The sequence below is a fragment of the Trachurus japonicus genome, chromosome 18 (genome assembly GCF_045865225.1).
Source record: "Trachurus japonicus isolate A0001 chromosome 18, Traja_1.0".
Classification (NCBI taxonomy): domain Eukaryota; kingdom Metazoa; phylum Chordata; class Actinopteri; order Carangiformes; family Carangidae; genus Trachurus; species Trachurus japonicus.
The window spans coordinates 29,771,926-29,794,967 of NC_140924.1; the positions used below are offsets into that span (position 1 = coordinate 29,771,926).

The 23,042-nt window shown below is 41.0% G+C and overlaps 1 protein-coding gene and 1 long non-coding RNA gene across 3 annotated transcripts; one reads left to right on the forward strand and one right to left on the reverse strand.

The window, feature by feature from the left end:
* The first annotated feature begins 373 nt into the window (after positions 1-373).
* Positions 374-18,652, forward strand: LOC146969599 (B-cell scaffold protein with ankyrin repeats-like). Of its 2 annotated transcripts, none has more exons than XM_085760006.1 (16): positions 374-644; positions 1,180-1,575; positions 3,360-3,502; positions 3,604-3,742; positions 3,854-3,996; positions 5,408-5,522; positions 6,297-6,493; positions 11,648-11,711; positions 11,949-12,164; positions 13,986-14,048; positions 15,417-15,601; positions 17,410-17,473; positions 17,682-17,711; positions 17,938-18,032; positions 18,219-18,253; positions 18,365-18,652. In XM_085760006.1, exons 1-15 carry the CDS (start codon positions 632-634, stop codon positions 18,249-18,251), a joined length of 1,896 nt encoding a protein of 631 aa, XP_085616132.1. In that variant the 5' UTR covers positions 374-631; the 3' UTR covers positions 18,252-18,253; positions 18,365-18,652. The 2 variants fall into 2 exon arrangements, with proteins under 2 accessions (XP_085616132.1, XP_085616134.1); XM_085760008.1 differs by having other exon boundaries at positions 596-644; positions 17,953-18,032.
* On the reverse strand, positions 1,384-16,275 carry LOC146969600 (uncharacterized). The gene is made up of 3 exons (XR_015034297.1): positions 16,205-16,275; positions 15,874-15,974; positions 1,384-1,516 (listed from the first exon to the last, which is right to left on the reverse strand). It is a non-coding gene; the product is annotated as an uncharacterized LOC146969600 (long non-coding RNA).
* Positions 18,653-23,042: the final 4,390 nt, after the last annotated feature.

Genomic DNA, 23,042 nt, shown 5'->3' on the forward strand with positions numbered 1-23,042 from the left:
GCTGCCTGCTTGACGGAGACCTTTGTGTTTGTTATTTGCTGGTTGGTATCGTCTACCTATTTGCTTATACATACACCTATGTGTTTTTTTTTTCATTATAAGAGTGACAATCGGTAGATAGTTCAGTTTAGACTACGTCCACTGCAGCTTTAGTAGATATTATTCCATAAAAATGGATGACAAAATACAGGAACACTCAAAAAGTAAAAAAAATTCAAGCTAGAAACCACACGGTAGACACACTGTGACCTTGATGTGCCACTCTCTTTGCTGAATAAACATTATCTCAACATCAGTTCTTTATAACTCATGTTTTATGATGACATGTTTATAACTATCCACTAGTGATATATTGACAGCAGGCTAAACTTGGATGAAATACTCTTGATGTCAAAACCACATAGTTTTTGTCACATTGAAGTCATGTCTTTTTGAATACTGAATAGCTCATATTCAATCTTGTTCCTTGTCACCGAACAGGCTTTCTGTTCCATTAAAAAAAGAGGTCTGATTTCTTTATTCATTTTGGTGAAGCAGGAAACGCCCTCTTATCTGTACACCTACAGACAAAAGCAGTGCTGTTTTCCATGTCACTGTGAGGTACGACCTGCAGACAAACAGCACTGTAGCCATGAGCCACACAGGTAAGCTGTCTGTTTTACTTATTCAGCAATTCATTCCTACATACATTTTTACTTGGATCGTGAAAGTGATTAATTGCTTTAATATACGGGTATTGATTATTCATGATTGCTTTGCAATGCTCAGAGCAATATTTTGTGGTTAATATGAGGGGAATATATCTTGGTACTATATTTAAATGTCAAGGTTTCATTTAATTATTTCATGTTTTGCTTGTTTTTGTATTAATGTATTTATAGTGTTTTTGTAATTTATTTAAAGATAAAGCACCATCAGTCATTTCTCTGCATCCTCTACATACAGTACTTTGCACTTTAATGTGCTGCACTGACAGTGACACTATAACCATTTTTCCACTGTGTGGGTCGGTTGCAGAAAAGTCTATAAACTTTTTATGATGAATATGAGTTATGCAGGCCAAATATGTTTAAATGAAATAGAGGGAATGTTAGGTTTTTCCATACAAAACTAAAAACTGCAAAAAGAACATGTGCATGTTTTGTACATATTTGAACAGAATATGTATTTTTCTTTTAGCTGAGGAGCTACTGATCATCTATGAGACTGAGGCGGAGCAATGGGCAACTTACCTGAAGTCGGTCTTCACTGGTCCCATCTCGCAGGCCGGGATCTGCTGCTATGACATCACTGCAGTGTCCAGCCGGCGAGGCGACTTCCTCAGACTGGCCCAGTATAAGTGCAAGCTCCTGATCCTTTCCAAAGGCATACTGGAAGGACTTTGCCAGATGTGGCGCTTCTTCCTGGCCCGCGTGTTGAGTCCCGCAGCTCATGTGGTGGTGCTGCTGTGTGGCGTGGACAGTCTGACCCCACTGCTGGAGCTCGTGCCCCTCAATGGTGATGAATGCCTGCAGATCTCAAGTGAGCAGGATGCTCATGAGTACCTGTCAGCAGTGATTGATATTGTGAAAAAAGGTATGAAAATTGCTAACGTAAATCCCATTATGTATTATCCTGCCTCTAATTACATTAAAATTCAAACTATATTTTTCGCTAGAGGCCTCCTAAGATGCACACAAAAAGCTCTAGAGGTCTCCAACCTTATTTCAGGAGCCAGTGAGGCATGAAATATCATCCCTGCTACTCTAACATTTGATTTTTTTTTAAACCTTGTTCATTACACAAATTAAACATATAGACAGAAACAGTCTACAACAACACAATATCTATTGTAAGAAAAGAAAACATATCCATGAATATGAAATGGTGAATTTAGAACTAAGCGGCTTGCGTCAATCAACATCAGAGGAGTTGGATGACAGCGACTGACTGACTGATATGTAAGCTTTGAATCAGTCTCCGCCTATTTAAGTCAACTGACAAGTCCTCTAATAGATGAGGAATAAAACAGACTGATATTTAGACACAGTGTGTGTCCAAGGCTTGAAAACCCAGAACACAATCATCCTCTTCAATAAGCCCTCGCTTCAGGGAAACATTTCACATGGCCTTGCTGTTCCTCTGCCATAAATGTGAGGGGGAAGAATGCTCATTATCTGTGTGAACGCCCGAGCAGCAGCTTGGAAACCTGTTTACTGACTATTTTCGCAAGAATCGTGTGTGCTGAAGAATGACATCCAATATTTTTTAGCAGCAGCTGCAGAGAGATCTTTGGTAGCACTGTGTATCGCTGGCATGTCCTCATCTGCCCCTCCAATTATCACCTGCCTCCTTCCCTGTTTTTCCTAATTGCACTATTTGTATAAAATCATAAAGCAGCAGAGGGGGCCTGTATTAAAACAGGTGTGTGTGTGCAGGAGGAACATCTGATGCAAATAGCTAGTCTTTCCTCTTTAGCCACCTCTGATTACTGATCGTGAGCCATGCAAATTCAAGTGCACTCTGCATCACTTCATTGCACTGATACAGTGAAGTGTTTCAGGCCTGGATCCCACGGACAGTTATATTTTAACCCAGAAGTGCTTTCCCTGTTCAAACATAATGATGATGTTTGTTTGTTAGCACATACAGCAGACATGTACGTGGGTGTTCGATGAGTTTCAGTGTACAGCACAGAAAAAGAACGTATATTTTAAAACTGGTTTCTCTGACAGAACTGCCATGAAAATTAAACCCTGAGCTACTGTTAAAATAAAGGAAGCTTATACATTTGCATTTCTATTTGAATCACCCCAAAAGCAACCGAAAGTTTTAAATTTAAGTACTTCAACCCCATTGGGTGTACAACGTTCATTAATAAAACAAATTCATGTCACACTACAGCACTGAGGCTACTGAAGCACAGCAATGTTTTGAGCTAAAACATTTGTCAACAGGTTACTTTAGTGTAACATTCGCCAATTAGCAGTACAGACTGATGAGAGCTGTAAGTATTTACTCATGAGCCATTGTAGTTTTGATCTGATAAAAGCACTAGATAAAAAGTGAAGTGACGACCAAGTGGTACACTTCATCCTGAGAAGGGATTGAATGGTTGTACCAATTTTTTATAGCAATTTCAAAGAAGTTATTTAAAAAATATAAATGATGAACTCAGGATGGAATAAGGGATTAGGCTTCACTGTATGCCTGTAGAAAATGTCAAGTCAGTACAACTCATGGTTTATAAGGGACCAGTATTGCTGTGCCGTGCTGCCTGCATGACTGAAAATGCACCATGTTAGCTTATGTGATCTGAAACCTTTTTGAAGACTTAACTTGTGCATAATTCAGTATATTAAATGTCTCATCTTTTATAGGCGGGTCAGCTGCAGCGGCAAATGTCAACCCCTTGACACGTAAACTATCAGGATCAGAGCAAACGGCGGAACAAATGCAGTCGACTGGAGCTCACAGTGTCAGATGTAGAGCCGTAGTTGTTCCTTCCAGAGTTCCCTGTGGGGTGAGACACTCATCTAGTCAGTCAGTAGTAAGCCATTTCATTTTTCCACAAACCAGCCCTAACACTGGCTACACTGCTGTTCACTGTACTGTCTTTGGCAGACATCTATGGAAGTGTTCATTCTTTTGAAAAATGAGACTGCTGGCAGCGACGCCGAGGTCGAGTTTACCGCTGAAAATCAGATGCTGAGATTGAAGCCTGTCCAGTGGAACGACCAGATTTTGTGTGTCAAAGCACCAGGTGAGCAAAAATGACAACAAAGGTTGAACATAATGAGTAAGAAAACATAAATACAGAAAATGTAACCAATCTGTTTCTGTTCTACCTCTCTCTGTATGTTGACCACTGCAGATTTTCCAGCAGGGAATGTAAGAGTGACCGTGTATAATAATGGAGTGCCACTGAGCAAGGCACAGTTGCAGTACTACAGCAGCATGGAGGAAGTCTCCTGCCTTCTGTCCAGGGTAGCTGACCCTGTAGATTTCATGTGTCAGGTACAACTTGCCTTTATACCACTAAATATCTTTTGAGTCCCACAGTTTTATAACATTGCAATAGCAAATTGCTGGATTAGCTCCTCTTTTGACCTTAAACCCTTCACTGAACTGTATAACACTGATCAACTGAAGTAATAGTAGTACTAGTTTAGCTTTTTTAGATTTTCAGTTTAGATCTTTACTGTAGCATGTAAGTTTTCTCTCTCGGTTTCTTGCCTTGAGCAGTTTGTCGTTATTGTTGTGTGACCAGAGATTTGACCACATTTGCATTTACAAGACCAGAGGTTATCATACACCCTCAGAGTAGTACTGTACATCTTCAGGGCAGACCGGAGGCTACAGTGAGTCTCTACTGTGAAGGGACGAGACAGACCAGGCTAGCTGGTTAGCATGAAGAAAGACAAGAATTGACATGTGCAAAATTTTGCTTTCAACCCCTGGAGACAAGTGTTGGTGAAAAAAGCAGTGAAGTTTGATGCTGAATGGTTCCTCTCCACTGATAAACATCTTTCAATGCTAATTAGCTATGTTGCAAAAGCAAAACTTCAAATTAAATCAGCGCCTTTAAACTCTTCAAACACTGGGCTCTGCTGACAAAGTCATAAAGGTCATTTTAAACTTAACTGAATTAAGCTGTAAAATACTCAACGAAAGTGAACATAACATTACAGTGTATTCTTTTGTCAGAGCAGAACAAGTGCAAACTTTAAGCTTTACACACTTGTACAAATATATTCAAATAACTCTAGTCAATCATGAGCAATATAGTAAATATGTTTGAATGTTGCTCTTCTATTCACTGGCTCCTCAGAAAAAGTAACTTTCAAAGTGTTATGCTATGAAGTGACTCATTGTTATGTAACTCGGTTACAGAAATTAGTCAATCGCCCCCCAGAACACTGCTTATAATTGATCCACTTCAAGCCATTAGAAAGACACAGAAAGATAGAAGATGAATTAAATCAACAATTTCTGCTGATGTTTGTGTGCACTGTGCTTTCCTGTCTGAAATTGAGGAGACGGCAGATTCAGCCTTCTTTCCGTCATGAACACTTAATTTGATTAGGTCTCTTTTGCTGAAGAGGCAAACTCGAACAATGCCAAAAGAAGAATTTACTAAGAGAATTTCAAAAACTAAAAGTCCTGGACTGGCGAGGCAGGACTCTGACGTGTGTGTGGTTGTATTCAAACCGACGTTTTTATTGTGCCTCTATAGACTTCACCACATGATCCACAATACTCCCACTGTTTGGAAGAGCTGCTTTTGTTTTTTCAACAAATTCAAATCTCAGATAGTGATCTGCTTGTGTTGGCAGGGAAAAAAGGGTTTACTTTTTTTTTTCTTTTCTTTGTGGTCTTGTCTTGTCTCTACAACTTAATTCAACTCATGGTCTGTCTTTGGTTGCAGGCTCTTCAGGTGCCCTCTGTGGACAAGCTGGATGAGAAGCTGTCCTCCATGCTGCTGGAGGGAATGCCCACTGGAGGCTTCAGGCCACTGCAGTGTGAGAGCACACCTGAAAGAGGTAGGACTGCTTACTCTGGACTTTACACTGGGAAACATCTGCTGACTTGTCATAATGAGGGCAAAACCAAACCTGGTGCAACTTTCTGTAAATTTCAGTCTCCTGTCTCAAACTATTTGCTGACTTAATATTTACGACGAGTAAGTTGTACTTGACAGGAAATCTTTAAAACATAATTCACTGCGGTATGAATGGATGCCAAGTATCCACAGAAACACAGGTGATGATTAATGGAAATATTGCCTTGTTTTAAGCACAAGCCATTAGCAACGTTTATGCTAATGCATCACTACAACAGAAAGTGCATTTCATTCATTCCCTCTCACCATGTGTTTATGCAACAACATGAACTGAGCATAACTGGAATGCATTGCTGTTCAGTGACGTACATTATCTGCTATGAAAAAAAAGAATGCTTTCCATTATATCTTGTCTCATTATGTGGCAGATTGAGAGCTTCATCAGCGACTGAGATTGATCCTTAACTCTGGTAAAAAGGGCACAGGGAAATGTTTCCATGACAAACAGGTCAATAAGTGTCTGCAAGCTGTCTTTCTTCACCTTCGTGTTAAATTGCTTACACACTGCACTGGGTGACCTTCATTTTATCACCTGTAAAAGAAGTAACATAAGTGGTGTGGTCTTTGCTGTCAAGGAATATTACACATAGGCTACTGTATGAATGTGCATCTGCTTTTCAGGTCTCACTGGACTTTGTTTGCCATGACAGTTTCTGAAAATCCCTCTCCCTGTCTAATCTAATGTTCACATCAGAGATCCACCATGCTGCTGTACCATCCCTTCTCCACTTTGCTGCCCAGTATGGATTCAAGAGTGTGTCCAGCCTGCTCCTGCAGTGTCCAGGTGCTGAGCGAGCACTGCACACAGCCAATCGGCACGGCCAGACTCCCATAGAAATTGCCAAGAGTCATGGCCACACACAGCTTCACATCTTATTGAGGGAAACACTGGTAAATACTTTCTCCTCAGCTCTTTGTAAGTCTCACCCCATCTACAGTATTTCTTCTCTTTTATGTTCAGTCTTCCTTTTGATGATTTTTACCTTCCTCCAATTGTAACTCACCCTGGTATCAAGCCAGAAAATATTGTTTTAGCATTATTGAACCTCCATACAATGAAGGCATTTCTCCAAATACCAATATCTGTTGACAGCACTTCATGTGCAGTGATTTGTGATCTAATTAAAACCACCCAGTGACATTATCGGTTTATACAGAGCTGGCTGTAATGTCAACTAAATGGAATTCTATAGTTTTCAGTTTCTTGCTGACAGCTGAGGAAAACAACATTATTCACCTCAGGTCTTGAGATTTCACAGGCAGGGATGTGGTGCAGCACTCAGAAATGCTCCCACTAACACCAATAAAGCACCAGGACTATGAGTGAGTGGTGCTTTATCAATAATGAACAGAATGGAGGGGGTAGAAAGCAGGGAGAGTGACCTGGGTGTCAGGGGTAACTTCACTCTTCTCCGAACCACCGTCTTTACATCCAGCCCCTGGCTCAGTCTGTGGATGGATGATCACTCTGCCTCCTCTCTCCCTGAATATGTCTGGCCTGTGAGGTTCCTAATGGAACACCCCCACAGACCAGAAAGGCTGTGTTTGTTCATGCATGCATAATGACTCACAGTGCAGGTCGTCTGCATACATTCAGACAATTAATGCAGCTACTAATGTTGAGATTTCCTTGCGTAACGGCACCATTTTCTAATGTTAATGCAGAGAGTCTCTTCCTGCTCAACCTCCCATTTCACGAGGCTGATACAGTAACACAAAAGCAGCATGTTTGCCAATCGCTTGCTAATGAGTGGCAATCCAAATTTAATAGGTCCTATGCATGCATGCACATCCTTTTATCTGATAAACCTTGAGGACACTCGCATCATCATGTTCTTTTCCGATGCTAATTTCATTAGGCAGTGAGGACCGTATCATAAAAAAACATGATATTCCAAGTGGTATAGCTGTAATGACAGGTTGAAAATATTGCATCATTACTGCTCTGCTCTGGACAATATACTTTATATAACTATATATATTGAGAGAAAAAGAGAGTGAGAAGCATACACCCTATATATGTGATGCTATATGTTACGCAGAGATGATACTGTGTTTCTTCTATCATAGTATCTCACCAGTATTTATAAATATATCTGAGCCCAGTCTTCTCATCTAACTTTCATTGATCATGTTCTGCGTAAACAATCGTAATCTGCAAATTAATCATTAACACTTGTCATATAAAGGTGGTGGACTCAAAAGTACTGAAATGTTAAGTATTAGTGCAAAATAGTATAGTAATACAGTATAATACTTAGGTAACTTAAAATTGCACATAAGTGCAAAAAGCTGGAGTAAATTTAATTTGTTATTTTTGCAACACTGGACCAATTCGGACTGCTGCTGAATTTTTTAAATAAAATTCTTTCAGCACAAACAAAAGCTCCTTCAGCTCCACAGGGAGCAGGTGAAGGCAGATAATTCAGATTGATAAAATAAAGCCTGGATGAGAAAACCCAAAACAAACATCAAGTAATTTTACTTTCTATTACAATTTTTGGAAATTGGGTAAACAGATCCTTTAAAGGTCCAATCAGCTGTTGAATTTCTCATATCAGTTTGTAACAGACAGAAGCATAAGGCCCATTCATTTATATGAAAATCTGTGCTCACGTTGCTCGTCTCCCCTTATAATACTGACAACTCTGAACTTTCGCTGATGCTTCAGATCAACCTATAGAGAATTCTCTCTCCAGGGAAATTTAGACACTCCAACAGCTGTTGCAAATGTATTTATCCTCCTAGCAACACTGCTAATTGAGAGTGACTGCAGATGGAGCGAGGTTTGATTGCTCTAGTGAGTCGTGGTGCTCTCTGTGAACCTTCGCAGAGTCGTCTGAGCTGACAGGGAGCAGTGGAGTCAAACAGAGGTCTCGCCACAGGGACTTCACCGTGCCTATAGATGTAACACAACAGACAGATTCCACATGCACAAACAATTGGCATTTGTTTGCAGCGTTCATGAAGGGATAATTAAAATCTATCCTGACAGCTGAAATCTATATACATATTGTGCTTGTGTGCAAGAGGAAATGTGTACACGAGTCATCATTACAGGGTGCGGTTTTGCTCTTGTCCCCCTTTTTTTGCATGACAGTTTCATTAACTCATCTGCAGTGTTTCCCCCACCTCCAATTAATCAACCCATGATGCATCAGTGATTTGGGCGTCGGTAGCAGCACTGTCAATAAATCCTAGATGGATCGGTCCCTTGCTTCATACACAGGCTGAATCACTCAGAGAGCCTGCGTCAGATCCACCATTCTGCCCTGGCACCACACTTCTTTGTTAATTAGCTGTGAACCGCTCCAGAGGGGAAAGCTGAATTATTCAGGAAGAGCATAACTAGAATACAAATATAGAAAATACTCCGCTGTTATCTACGATGTTTATGTCTGCAGACTGCAATATTGTGCTTGCTCACAGTAATTACCAACACAAACACACATTGTCCTTATTTAATATTTTAATACTGGGTCACAAATTTGGCTGAGTGTCATTTGGCATTTAGATGGACTGGGCGCTCCTGCTAAGATGCTCTCAGATGTAGAGCGATAAATACAAATTAGCTCGCGACTCTAAGGCCCATCAGAGACTACAAAGAGCTATTTATGTGTTGCATGCTGTGTTTTGTGTACAATGCTCTCGTATCCAAATGCATGAGGAGCCAGCCTAGGTGACCCTTGATCCTGTTTTGCAAGTTGTGTTTGTTTGGTTAGTTAGTAACAGTAGCATTGCTTTCAGCCTGCAGACATTTGTATATCATTTGAATCGTATGAACATACTCAACTGAAAACGTAACAGTAGATTGTGAGCTGCTTGTATACAGCAGAACTAATGAACATTTTTGCATTTCACTGACCATGTAGACTCACTGCTAACACTGTGGCCATCAGCTGAGGACACGTTTCACTTATTTCCAGCGAACAACTAGTTGCTGGTTGGTTCTTGACTTTTCCTTGACCATGAGGTTGAGATTTTGGGGTTGGATTTGGGGTGAGCGCAAATGTTAGCGTGCCACCATGCTAAATAATCAGTGAACATGTCAGACATTGTACAGTACATGCCAAACATCAGCATGTCAGCGTTTCCATTGTGGGCACTTAGTAGTCGCGGTGCTAATACTAAGCAGACCAAGGTTTCCTACTGCCCTGAAGCTGGTTGCTTTGGATTAAAGCATCTGCTACATGAGTAAATATAAATGTACAGGCTCACTGACCGTGCCTGCAGCCTGCTATAACACATGTTTGGTGTTAAAAGATAACACTTGGCTGTGTAAATATAGTTTGAAGTGTGAAACATTGCCTTTCCTGCTGAGCTGACCACGTCTTATTTTCCCATCTCAAAAAACAAGTTGGACAGATTTTAACTGCATGACACTTTAGTGATGGGTTCGTGTTACACTCTGCAATCCACCATGTACTCTGAAACCACTGGTTGGTACTAAGAGCCGAGACTAGCCAGCCAGTGAATTGATCATCTCAGCTGCTGAGAACAGATTTACACTCCTTATCCCAGACTAGAATCACTGGAGATTTGTTCTCCCTCTCACAAAATCATGCCTGCTGGTTTGTCTGAAGCCCTGCTGCTTGGACTGCAGCGGTGAGGCTGAAATTTTTCTGGAATGCCTGGGGCTCCTGTAGTTTCAGACATCTGTAAAATGATTTAGCATTTGCGGTTTGTAAATAAATACCCCTTCCCTATCCAGAAATTACCTCTGGAAATACCACACTGGGTTTAAGCACAGCATCTGACAATTATAATTCCATGTTCAAGCTGCGGCAGTGTTTAACCCATCCCTTCTACCTGTTGGGCCTACTATGAACCTCTACTGTTAAGTAATGCATTCATGGAAGCCAGTAAGTAATTTACAGTACTAGAAACAGTGTAATATTGTCATTTGGTCATGAGTGGCTGTGTTGCTTAGAAACTGCACACAGTGCGTGGCAGGTTATATGGAGGATGTTTTGATGGAAGTGAGCTCTGCCTCATATATTCTGCACAGGTTTATGATATTGACTGGGGTTTTGCTTATTGAATTCATCCTCTTAAACTGACGCTGCAGTCTAATGTAATCCTAAAGCATTAGCATTGGTATTGTGAAAGACTCTCCTGTTGCTATAGTGTGTGTGGATGCTAAATGTGCAATACAGCTCAGCAGCTATGTTCATGAAATAATGTTTATTATATTTCATTTTTTTCTTTTTTCCTAGTGTTTCTCTGTCAAAATCAACACATTTAGCTCAATTATTTTAAAATCAATGACACAAGTCTCCAAATCTCCACCAGCAGTAGATATATGGCAGCAAATTAATATCTGTATTTCATTCTAATCATAGATGCAGTCGAAATATCAAGCCAATGGTCTTGAATTGCTCACCAAATGATATGTTTGGACTGAAAGGGGAAGATTGTCTGATTTCATAATTACCCTGATCATACCCCTGTCTGTCCCTCAGCATGCTATTAGCAAATAGGCCGACTCGGCAGCAGCTTTGCTGTCAGTGGGAAAACTGTTTTTTTTGTTGTTTTTTTAGCCAACAGGCAGGGTTACAGTTCACCTCTCTCATTCCTGTTATAGCCCTGACATTGCTTTTCCACAAGTGAAGTCCTAACACATGTGGTGAGAAATCTCATTTAATGATGTGGAAGTTTGTCGTATCTGACATGAGAACACTGAATATCAAAAGCTGTTCGGCCTGAAGTGTGATGGAGCTTAGAGAGAATGGTTTGTAGATCGTCTCCTCCACTTTTAGTGGATTTCATGTTTATGCTTTGGAAAGAGGATGCAGGTCAGAAAATGAACCGACAGGTCGGATGAAGTCGGAGCAAATTGGAGAGATCCACATTCTCTCTGAAACGAAAGGCTTACATCGCATCAAGATTTGTGAAATTCATGAATACTAAAATAAAAATCCACTCTCTCTAGCTCCGACTCAAACTAGACAATGTTTCCTCAAATTCTAAATTGCCTATATTGAGCTGCTTGTTTGTGATTTGGATGAGGCCTGAAACACATCTCCTCTTGCTCTGTTGTTGCAGAATATTTTCAACTCCGGTGGGGACAATGGTGACGCCAGCGTGTACGAAGTGATGTGCACTGCAGGTGAGTGAAGGACTGATGGGAAGTGGAAGGAGGACAAAAGAAAGCCGGATGAATAATGGAATTGTTTTTTTTCTCCCCCAGCATATCATTAAGCTGGATTGCTTGTTCATTTCCTACTGCTGAATATTTTCCCTATGCTGATGGGCACACCCTGTAGTGTTGCTTCCGATTAGCTGTGAAATAACAGCATGCAGAACTTCATCATGACATTCAAGCAGTAAACACTTTGTGCATTAGGGAACCCTTCTACCACAGACGTACAGCCAGAGCAACAAGGGGAGGATGAAGGGGAGGAGGTGGAGGATCTCTACGCTCCACTGGGGGCCAGTGATGAATATGACACCATCCTCAACTCAACAAAGGCCGTGTGTATTGCCAATCGCCCGCCGGCACCCACACCTCGGCCTGAGAGCACCCAGGTGAAGGAGGACAACACCCCGTATATCGCTCAAGGTAACTTTTCTGCCCCCCCCCCCCCCCTTTCTGTCAAATTACAGATAATAAAAACAACACAGAGCTATGCACAGTATGAAGGGGAGTTTGGGACATGATGTGGGAGGGAGGAAGTGCCTGGAATGTGCATTGCTGTTGTCAGTGGAGTATTGGTGAATAGAGAGGGGGGTTAGTTTTTTTTTTTTTGTGATGCAGTTTGTTTTGATTCCATAAACCACAAGAACATAGTCGCTCCCCACTGCAAAACAAACAAAAGCGAGGACAGAGAAGGAGCCATTTGCCTGCATCAAGAGCCGACAGTCCCTAACCGTTCAATTTCAGCGGCGTGAATATTTCATGAAGATGAAACATCCAAAAGTGACTCGTATTATTAAGGCTTATGAATCATTAAAACGGCCCTGACTTCTCGTTTTCATCTCGCAAATACAAACATGAACACATGCATCCACAATTAATTGTTATTCCCACAGACAACATTACACCCATCTCTCACTAACATCACTTGTGCAGTCAAAACACACACACACACACGCAAAAAAAAATGATTCTAATTGCACAACAGCCCCATTATGCAGCTTTTTATTGAGCTTGTTTGTATCCAGTGAGCCAACTCTCTTCCCAATGGGACTTACAAAGCAAAAAAGAAATTGAGTGCACCACTGAACTCCCTGCATCCCAACCATCCCCTCAGTAACACAGAGGGAACTACTGGGCTACCATCTGCAACCAATCTTGGCCAGACCAAGGCCAAGTCAGCCAAAATAAGTCATTACACATGTTTTCCATCGTCCTTGTCCCCAGAGTGCACAAGAGAAAGGAGAGGGATTTTGAGGTTTCCATCTATTGAGACAGTGGAGCCTCAAACCACACAAGGATCACATTTTGCTCCTCACTCCCACTGCCGCAGTGAAAGATGTGAGAGGAGAGATGAGGCTTGGTGGAGGATTAGGAGAGGAGCCAGTTATTGGAGAACACTGCACAAGTGGAAATAATGAGGAGTTTTCTTTTGTTAGCGGCAACATCCTCAGCTCAATGAGACTGAAATAGTGAAATGTGAATGAAATTCAGCCGTACAGGGAGGAATTACTACACGGGGAACAATGCACACACTCCAAGGCAAGGTAAAGTAATACTGTAGCTACGGCCACATGACCCATCCACAGCGGCAGTGGCACTCAGCTCGCAATTTGGTCCCAAATTGAGCCATGAAGGCGAGCTTGTGTCATGAGCGAGGCAGAAAAGAGAAGGCTGTGTTTGAACGTGAAGTGGAAAAGAGAGATGCTGTCATGGAGGAAGTAGTCAAAGGCAGGATTATCTAGCAGGGTGTGGATGCTGAATTTTAATCCAGCGCTGGTCACACGGCCGCAGCTCCACTGCCTCTGACAGCTGAAGAGAGTAGCCTTTCATTCTGAACACTCACTACCAAACCAACAGCGTCATTCACAGAGTCTAATTCAATCCAGAGCTCAATCAGTTGCGAGTCTTTCTCCGAGAGGAACCTGGATTTTTTTTTTTAGCTCTGGAGTCTCACATTTAAAATCCTGCTGTTTCACACACATTCAAATTCCCTTATATTCATATGTGCTGTATCAGTAATAGTAGGTTTTTATCTCGCTTCACGCTAAGCTTTACACAACCCATTGAGGTTAACGCCTTAACATTTAGAGCATGGCTCCATCTTGTGGAAGAATACCTGAAGTACAGGAGCACAGACTATAATGAGAAGCCTGTCACGTCAACTCAGCCTTGTAATTTCATTTATTTAACATGAAGTAATATTCTTTGTTGCATCATTATAAATAACAGTTCCTGTGTTTGCAGTGTTCCAGAAGAAGAAGACACCACAGGGCGAGGCCGATCTCTATTCACTGCCTACCAAGCAAGGTACGAGTGAGTGACATAATATCCTGACATTTAGTCCCTGAAGTGGAAGAAGCTTACAGAACTCTGCCTTGTAAACACAAGTCTTTCAAATGATTCCCTAACTCCAGGCTGTCTGCGCTACATCTGCAGTCTGAGAGTCAAATCAGTGCTGGTATTTTTTGCTTCGAGCAGATCCAAGTGGAATTAAAATATAGTCCATTTAAATACATGTGTAGTTTGCAGGTGTGCTCTTTTTTCATCAGCTCCCAACAGCTTTTTACCTGAACGTGATGCGCATATAATTATAGTGTTTGCACAGCAGTCTCGAAATCCACACTGACATTACCTTATTGACGTCACGCAAGGTATTTCAGACTTGTGTTTTTTGGCCATTTAGAGATATTTTGGGCTTTTATACCTTAATAAACAAATGCCTCTAGATTGGGCTGCGATGAGGAAGCAGGTGGGAAGTAGAGAGTGGTGTGACCCATAACAAAAGGTCCTAGATGGAAATGTAGTCAACACCATAATCGCTTCCTCACTAAGTTCTCATCCGAATATTAAAGCAGAGAAGTTTCAATCATCACTCTCAGCTCTGGTTGAGTCTGGTTTTATTATACTCTCATCAGGACTGGAGCATGTGAAGACTGTAGTTAATAGCCTGCACTGCACTTGTCTTTCTTCTGCTCCTCTGAACAGGAACAGCTTTATCACACTGAGATCTGCTGATGGGGATTTTACTGAGCTGATGATTTTTGCTGACTGATTCAGTGTTGAAATTACCTGCTGGAGGACATCAGTTAATGGTGTTAATTTTGTTATGCCTTGTTAAATCAATTAAGATCCTAGTGATCACAATGGGGAACTGAGCCATTAAAGCACACATATAATAATAATAATAATTCAAAAAAATTAGCTATGAAAAAGACAAGGTAGAACATTGAAACGCAGCAGGGTGCAGAGAGAAGATATGGAGGAAAAAACAAGAGAAGGAGCAGCCACACTGAGCACCTACAGAGATACAAAGCCATTTGTCTGTGTGCTGTACTGTTGGTGACACTGAGTGGCAGGTCCATAGATCATCAGAGTCACCCAGTAAATGACTTACCATCCTCATGACTCACCGGCATTACAGATGTGATGTGAAAGAACATTACCAGCCAACCTCCTCTGTGAATGCCATCTGGAATGGCTTTATACTCTGTCTTTTATAATCTCCATCTTACAGTTTAATTTGTGATATTGTACATGAAATCCAGCTCGTTAACTTGTTGCATAATGTTTGCTGATTTTTTTAAATTTTTTTTTTGCTGCCTGGTTGTAAAAGCGTTAGATTCCCTGATTGTTCAAAGCAGCAGATGTTTTCAGAGAGCTGTTGCTCTTTTGCAGCGCGTGGGCGAGAAGACAGCATCTCTTCCACCTATGACACCTTCGCGCCGAACCAGATCGACGGGCTTCAGCAGCTCATTGAGCTCCAGCAGAGGGTGAAGGCAGGTTCACTCACTGTGGATGAAGCCCTGGAGCGTTTCAGTGACTGGCAGCGGGTTCAGAAGGGCATGGATGCCATCCAGCAAGTAGGACTATCACACACTGTGATCACACTCACACTAGACTTGGAATAGATAAACACACAGGACCAAACCCTCATAAAACTATTGCCATCTGTTGCTCCTGCTTATGCCAACCTCCAGAAACAACCCCACAACGGAGAACAACCGCACAATTAGGGTGTGGTGTAGAAGGCCGTTTCCCTTAGAGTGAAGAAAATTACTCTTCATTAATAACCCCCCCCCCCATTTTTGTTGAGCCCCACAGAGAGGAGAGACAGTGATGAAGGGACACTTACCACTGTTTGTCTTGCCTTGTCTGCAAATCAGGCCAGTGGCACACATCACATCACACTCACAGTGAGGGGAAATGTGATGGAAAGTGTGGAACTACAAGCTTCTACAAGCAGAAACATAAAAAAGTATATTAATATTGGGCCAAATAACAGTTAAACTATTTGATTTTTATCCATTTATTAGCACATGAGAGAAAAACATATATAAAACAGCACGATGAAAGAATAGAACAGTAGAGTTCATGCTTCTTGGCAATAGAACGTTTCAGACCATTGGTTAACCAGGATTTACTTGGATTAATTGATTTATTTTTGGCAGTTAAGGTTTACTTACCTGATCCTAGTTGTAGTGAGGGTGATGAGGGACAGGTGTGCAGGCTGTTGATCATGAAGTGAGGAGGAGAGTCTGCTGAGGACATCTGCTGGACAGGACAGGAACCACAGGAGCTGTTAGAAATACACCGGCCTGGCAAACGCCTGGAAAAATATAAATCCTGGGTGTATAGTAATAGTATTTTGTAACAGAAAAACATTTTTGACATTTAACAGTGGGGAAATCACAAATGAATGATACCTGTATTTTATTTGGCTGCTTTAGTTTCAGGGTCCTGGTGAAATACATGCTGACTCAGTGTTATCAGCTACTGGGATGAATGGAGCTACACTATAAGTCACATACTGTAACACCTTTGCATTTCCTTCCTACAAGGACCATGAGATGACAGATTTTGTGAAACAGTGGTATATCTTACGTTGTCCTATATAAAAGTACAAATCCAACAATGTACTCCATCAATAGACAGAGCCAGAGCCTTGTATTCAAGCGTTTTATGAGTGAAAAATATTATCAGCAAAAAATACTTGAAATATCAAAAGAAAATGTGTTCACTGTGTAAAACGGAATTACTCATGTGATTGATATTAGCAGAATTTGACTGTTTAAGCTGGTTAAGGCAGAGCTGCTCTGAACTACTTTACATACAGTTTGGTAGCATTATCCAGGGCGACACCACCAGGGGGTCAGTCACAAGATAAGCTCTGCTACATAAATTGGTATTGTTGTTTTTGCAGACTTTTCTTTTATTGCAGTTTTGGGAATTATTTGAGTATTTTATTTGCCCTAATGAAAAAGTGAATGGACAATAAAAACAAACTATAAGCTGATGTCAGACAAAAGTAATGGAATAAAACATAACATTATCTTCTATGTAGTGGAATAGAAGTTTACAGTTGTACAAACTGGAGCTCAATATTGCAGTGTCCTATTTATTGACTAAATATATATCAATGAAACTACCTCCCCTCATTTATTCTGCTCTGGTTCTTTTATGTATTAAAACATTGTTTGCAGATGGTTCATTTTCTACCAGACCTCCATGAAGACACCAAAAGATTTATGACCCAACTGCACAGCCTCTGTTTAATTGTTTTCTCAGCATGTGCAAACCTTAAACACATCATTTATGGAGATCTCCTGGGTATATAAGTGGATGCTCATATGTCGGTCGAATATTAAAGCACTGATGTGTGTCTCTGCAGGAGAAGTTGAGTCAGCTGAGAGCCAGTATCATCAACAACAGGGAGGACGACGACAGTGTCTATGGTAAATACTTCCCCCACCCTGGAGATGTGGGCTAAGCTTTGCTGTCATCACAGAGAGGCTCCACAGAGCTCTGCTTTCCTGGAACTTTAACCTAAAAATAAATAATATGCAGCGCAGTAAAAGTTCAACAGAAACAAGCAGCTACCTTACAAATGACTGTATTAAACTGAATACTGTAAATGGCTTAGAAAGTCTTCTCTCTCCCCAGATAAAATCAACATCGTTCATCACACGCCAAGTGAGTCTTTAAAAACTCATCTCAGTGTTCACAGAGAAAACCTGTGCTTGCATGCCTTTGTAGTCTCTGCAGTCCCGGTTGCAGTGGTGGGGAATTAATCCTCAGGGAAGTGTTATTTAATCAAATCCCTGGCGCCTTGTTTTGATGAGTTGAGCTTCACTTGCACTAAATGGAAGTCTTTTATTTTCTCTTACTATACAATTCTGTGTTCGCCTGTGCATATTAGATAATTTCCCTCCAGGTGTTGCTGTGAATGAAAGACGGAGAGGAAGCCAGCCGGTGGAGAACGATTTTTACAGCAAGCCGCTCAAAGGACAGCACGTAAGTTTACTTCACTCGCTGAAGGAAAGCTTGGAAGAAGTTAGCATGAATGACTCCATCTGAAGTTCATATGATAGTGTAAATAACTGGAGTTGGAATAGACATACACATACACATACACACACTGGAGTTACAGTACAGCCTGACAAAACCAATGACAAATATCTCTATGAATTATTTTTGCAGTCAAATTTCTTTTGGAGACCTGACAAACGGTGAAGGTAAGACTGACAGCATCTGATGAATGTTAAGTTTTGTTCTGTTAATCATCTCCGCTGACATAAACTTTTCATTTAAACTCATCAGTTGTGTCACATTTTCCATATTTACAGGCTTCGTCACTCCCACTAAGATCCTGTTCATCCAGCGATTATACTTGTATAATATTTATAAATAAAGGTTTTTAAATTGTTTTGTATTCTAAGGTAAAAAGACAGACTTTGAATATTCTGCTTCCTTCTTTTTCACCTCTGACCTTATCATTTAAATGATTATGGAAGTAAATTCTGCTTTAGGGTGAGAATCTGATAAAGTACAAACTGTCTAACTGTCAACTGTGTATCAGTATCATGTTCATTAAAAATTTTCTTGACAATAAATACTGTTAATTTTGAGAAATTAACTACTGACATGAAGGTTATTTCTTTTTTTGCACTGAACCTAACTTGTCATATTCATTCATACATTATATTGTTGATGAAACCTTCCCCAAATGCATCACACTATGTTTCTAATAGGAGACATTAGACTTTACTGAAGGTTGTTCCAGGGAAAATTTTGGCCTCACAACTCCTTCCCATCCTTGCCTCTAGAGGGCGACGCACTTCTAAATATGTGCATCACACTTAACTGAGTCAACCAGAGACATCTGGGGAGCACAGAAGCACCTGCTGACCTCCTGATGGTTGGGAAGAAAGCTATGGAAAACATGTATCCATACATGTTCATGAATGTGAATGGAGAGACAGAAACACACATGCAGCAGGTGAGAGCATCAATGAAGAGCTCCACACTGTGCCCAGTTCTAAACAGGAAACGTGTCTAATCGAGGTTTGCGTCGGCCAAGACACGTCAAAATGAATCTTTAAAGAAAGCACAATGGAAACTGATAAAATATTACAACTCAACGCAGCGGGATGAATAGAGAACGTCCACAGCAGGGTGCTGTAATAGCATGTGTGAGTAAAATTAAAGGTCAGGGGCTTTTATTTTCCTGGGAAACTTATTCTGTTCAGCTGCCAGAGAGCAGCCTTCTCCGTGTGAAAGACAGCTTTACAATAATTCATTGGCTGGAGCTTTAAGAGGCCTTTTTTTTTAAATTCACATCCGTTGAATTTGTGAATAATAAACATTTACTGTATAGGCTTGTTAAAAATCAGAATTTGCTGTGATTTACAAAACTATTCAGGCAACTGGCACAAATGCACACACTCCTTTCTCACACACACAGATACCAGTTTGTTGGTAGAGCCCAGCCTGTGCCTGAATGAATGAATAAGAGCTGCATGGGGAATTCAGTGAATGCATGGGTAAATCCAAGCTCAGTCTTGAAACCCAGGCAGAGGCTGAGCTGTGTGCCAACAAAGCAGCTGGGTACACGCCGGGCACATTTTTCTGTTCAATCATGCTCTTTGTGAATAATATGTATTAATGCCGTCCCTACTTAGACCTGCCAGTTAGCCTTTGGAGATGATCCGGCTTCAGGACCCCATGGCATTTGAGGCATATGGTTGCCTGTCACCTGCTGAGTATATTTCAGTCCGCGCGTCAGGCATGGCCACCGAGATAGGCCTCGATTCATCATGTATGCAAATATCTGAGTGCCGTCACAAGAAATGATTCCCCTGTCACAGAGAGGCAGATAGAGAACTTCAGTCACAGGCGTCGCCCACACCAAACATGCTTATATATGTGGGCAGCACTACATCAAAGACCAGGGATCAAACATTCACTGTTTTTCAAAACCCCATGCTGTGTATCCTCTATGAGAAAAAACCCACCAGGAAAAATGATATATGAGGGGCCGGAATAATCCAAACTCTAGGAGTGACATCCCTGGGTCAACCAAACGGACACTTCATGATCTGTAGTTTTTTTTGTTTTGTTTTGTATTTCAGTTCTCTATCAAACAGAAAGAAACATAGATATTACAACACAATAATTTTCATCTTCACATTTTCTATTCAACATTTACTGTGTATTTGTTTTACAAAATAATTTTACCAATATTTTTTTTTAAAATAATTTAACAAATGCTTTGTTACATGAAAAGTTTAAGTTCACTTAAGTGAAGTAGCCTATGATTTGACACCAAACTGTAACCTACATGAACCAATGTGGAAGCTCAGTTTACCATGACATAAATCAACTTTTGATCTGAGTTTCGCTTGAATCATAAACTTCTTTAAAGGAGCTATTTGAAAGTTTTGCAACAGCCACGGTTTGGATTAACAGCCTCTCACTTACCGACGCAGATGAAACGCTGTGAGTTCAGCATCAAACTTCATTCCTTTACTCACAATGAGCTGTCTCCAGCAGTGGAAAGCAATGCCAATGTCAACTCTTGTCACTGTCCAAGTTAGCATGCTAACCAGCTAGCCCCAGACTGTCTCGACTCACTGTAGCCTCCAATCCAAGACATAGTGCACAGAGGGCTTATTATAAGCTCTTGTTTGTTAACACAACAATAGCCAAAGCTCTTGTCAAGCAATAATCACTGCCACCTGCTCCTGAAAAGAATTTTTTACAAAAAGCTCCTTCATAGAAGCATGAATTGATTCTATTTTGGCCACTAGAGGCCAGTGAAACAAGCTGCTATGGAGCATAGGGGCAAACCGTTACCAAACTGCACATCCAGATGTCATGAAGCATCTCTAAATTCAAAGTTGTTTATCTGCCCACTTGATGAATGAAGTAATCATAGATAGCAGGCACAGATTTTGTCAGCAAAGTCAGTGAGAGGTGAGCTTATGATGGGGTCAGAAAACTAAAAGGAATCAGAAAGAAAAAGCTTCATATATGCTAAGAAATGAATTGTGTGGTCAGTTTTTGACAAACTTAATACAAGAAAAGTTTGCCTTCAGCAGTCAGTTAGTCTTATGTTCACTATTATGGTGCATATATTGAAAATTGTATGAAAATCTGGACAAACTTCCCAATTGGATTTGCTCTTCCTCACTCTTCCAGCATCAGGCTTGGTCAGATGGTGGAGAGACAGGATTATACAGTCAATGCATCAATAATATTGTTATGACACAGCTCTTAACTGCTGATGGCCTCGACCAATTGAAACATGAAAAGCCAAGCCGTGGCCTCAGTCATCTGCTGAATCCTCCCTGCATCCCAGCGACACCGCTGGTTCCACACTGCTGCAGAAACACTCATGAGAGTACAAACAGTGGGATAACTTATCAGGGATAACTACTCTGCTGAAGGGGCATGCATAAACACAACCATTCAGAACTTCTCCATTATACACCTTGGTATGTACGCAACACACACAGGGAGGCAAAAGTACACATACACACCTCCTCCCCTCCTTGCTCGGTCCTCTCTCCGGCCCCAGGATTAGGGCAGAGGATTGTGCACAGCTGCTCCCCAACATCCCTGATAAAAATCAGGCAATTTCACAGTCAGTGGCATTCTTTCATCCCCTAATCCACACCCCACATACAGTATAGATGAACCTCACTGCGATGAGAACAAGCTGTTCTGAGCTGAACCCCCCCGGTCAATGTGGACACCTTCGATTGACTATAGAGACACTGACTGTCCAAACTGTGTCTAGTCCAGTGCTGCATATTGACCTTCACTTCTTCATTAGCAACCAATTACATCTGTCCAACCAACAGCCCTCAGTCTCAGGAGCACCACTCACAGCTATTAAAGAAGAAAAGTAAGGAGGGGGAAAAAAAGGTTTCTTTAGATTTGGTTGTTTTTTCTAAATGTCAGTGAAAGGAAATTTTTAATACTATTCCCAATTGTTGCAGATTCAAATTACCTTAAACAACTTTAAGTGGATAAAGAGCTAATTTCTGAGTGCACTTACATAAACAGTCGACTGCTAGCAACAGTCTCGTCAGGAGCAGACATAAATTACATAGATGTTATTTAATGCATTTCTTTTTTCATTGCAGGCCATTATTCTTTATAGTTTTCCCCTTCTCAAGTCATTCACTCTACCCATTTTGTCTGACCCTAACCCCCATTTGCAGAGCGATTCTTTACAGAAGTTCAAACAGGGGACAAAAAGGTACTTCACAGCAAAAAAGAGAAGGGGGGAGAAAAAAAAGTATGAATCAAAAGGCAAGGAAATGGAATTCACTGTACAAACGTCGAGGGAATTTCAATGTCCGCTGAGGCACAGTAGAGCTCTGTTCAGTCCTCGCAGGCTGTGGGGTGAAAAGAGCAGCAGCCACAGCAGGGTACATCTATTCTGACAAGTCCTCACACACACTGAAAAGCCCGAGCAAGGTTTGTTTGTTTAAGAGGCAATAGAGCCAGCTGAAGGATGCTGAAGCTCTAACGCGATAACAGGATAATTTTATGGTTTTGCTTTTGGATGATTTGACGGCAAATAAATAAAATGGAATGTTTCCTGTTGCCTGTTTAAGCATTAACACTTCAGGAAACTTCATTATGGTTTTTTGATTTAAAAAACACTCAGTTGTATCAAAACAAACACGTATTAAACTGAAACTTTTTTTAAGGCGTCAAATTTCACTGGAAATAAAAGTGATTTTCAGGAACCTAAGATGTGAATGAGTAAAGTATTCTGAAGAGACTAGAGCAACTCTGTCCACATCCTGGGAGTAAGATATTAAGGCGTGAGTAAACCGCTGCTTTCTGTTGATGAATGACTTGAGAGCACAGAGTTGCCATCTTCCCCCTTCTTTTAATTCTGATTTATTCTGAGAGTTTGGAGGTTTCTCTCAAAGAGGGCAGCACCCTGCCAATTTTTCCCACACAAACTCCTTTTTTGCATACATTACTTTGAAATGGGTGATGGAT

Coding starts and splice junctions, on each gene's coding strand:
- LOC146969599 (XM_085760006.1), top strand. Junction 3,503..3,603: donor CTTCCAGAGTTCCCTGTGGG/GTGAGACACTCA, acceptor TGTCTTTGGCAG/ACATCTATGGAAGTGTTCAT. Junction 11,712..11,948: donor CGAAGTGATGTGCACTGCAG/GTGAGTGAAGGA, acceptor TTTGTGCATTAG/GGAACCCTTCTACCACAGAC.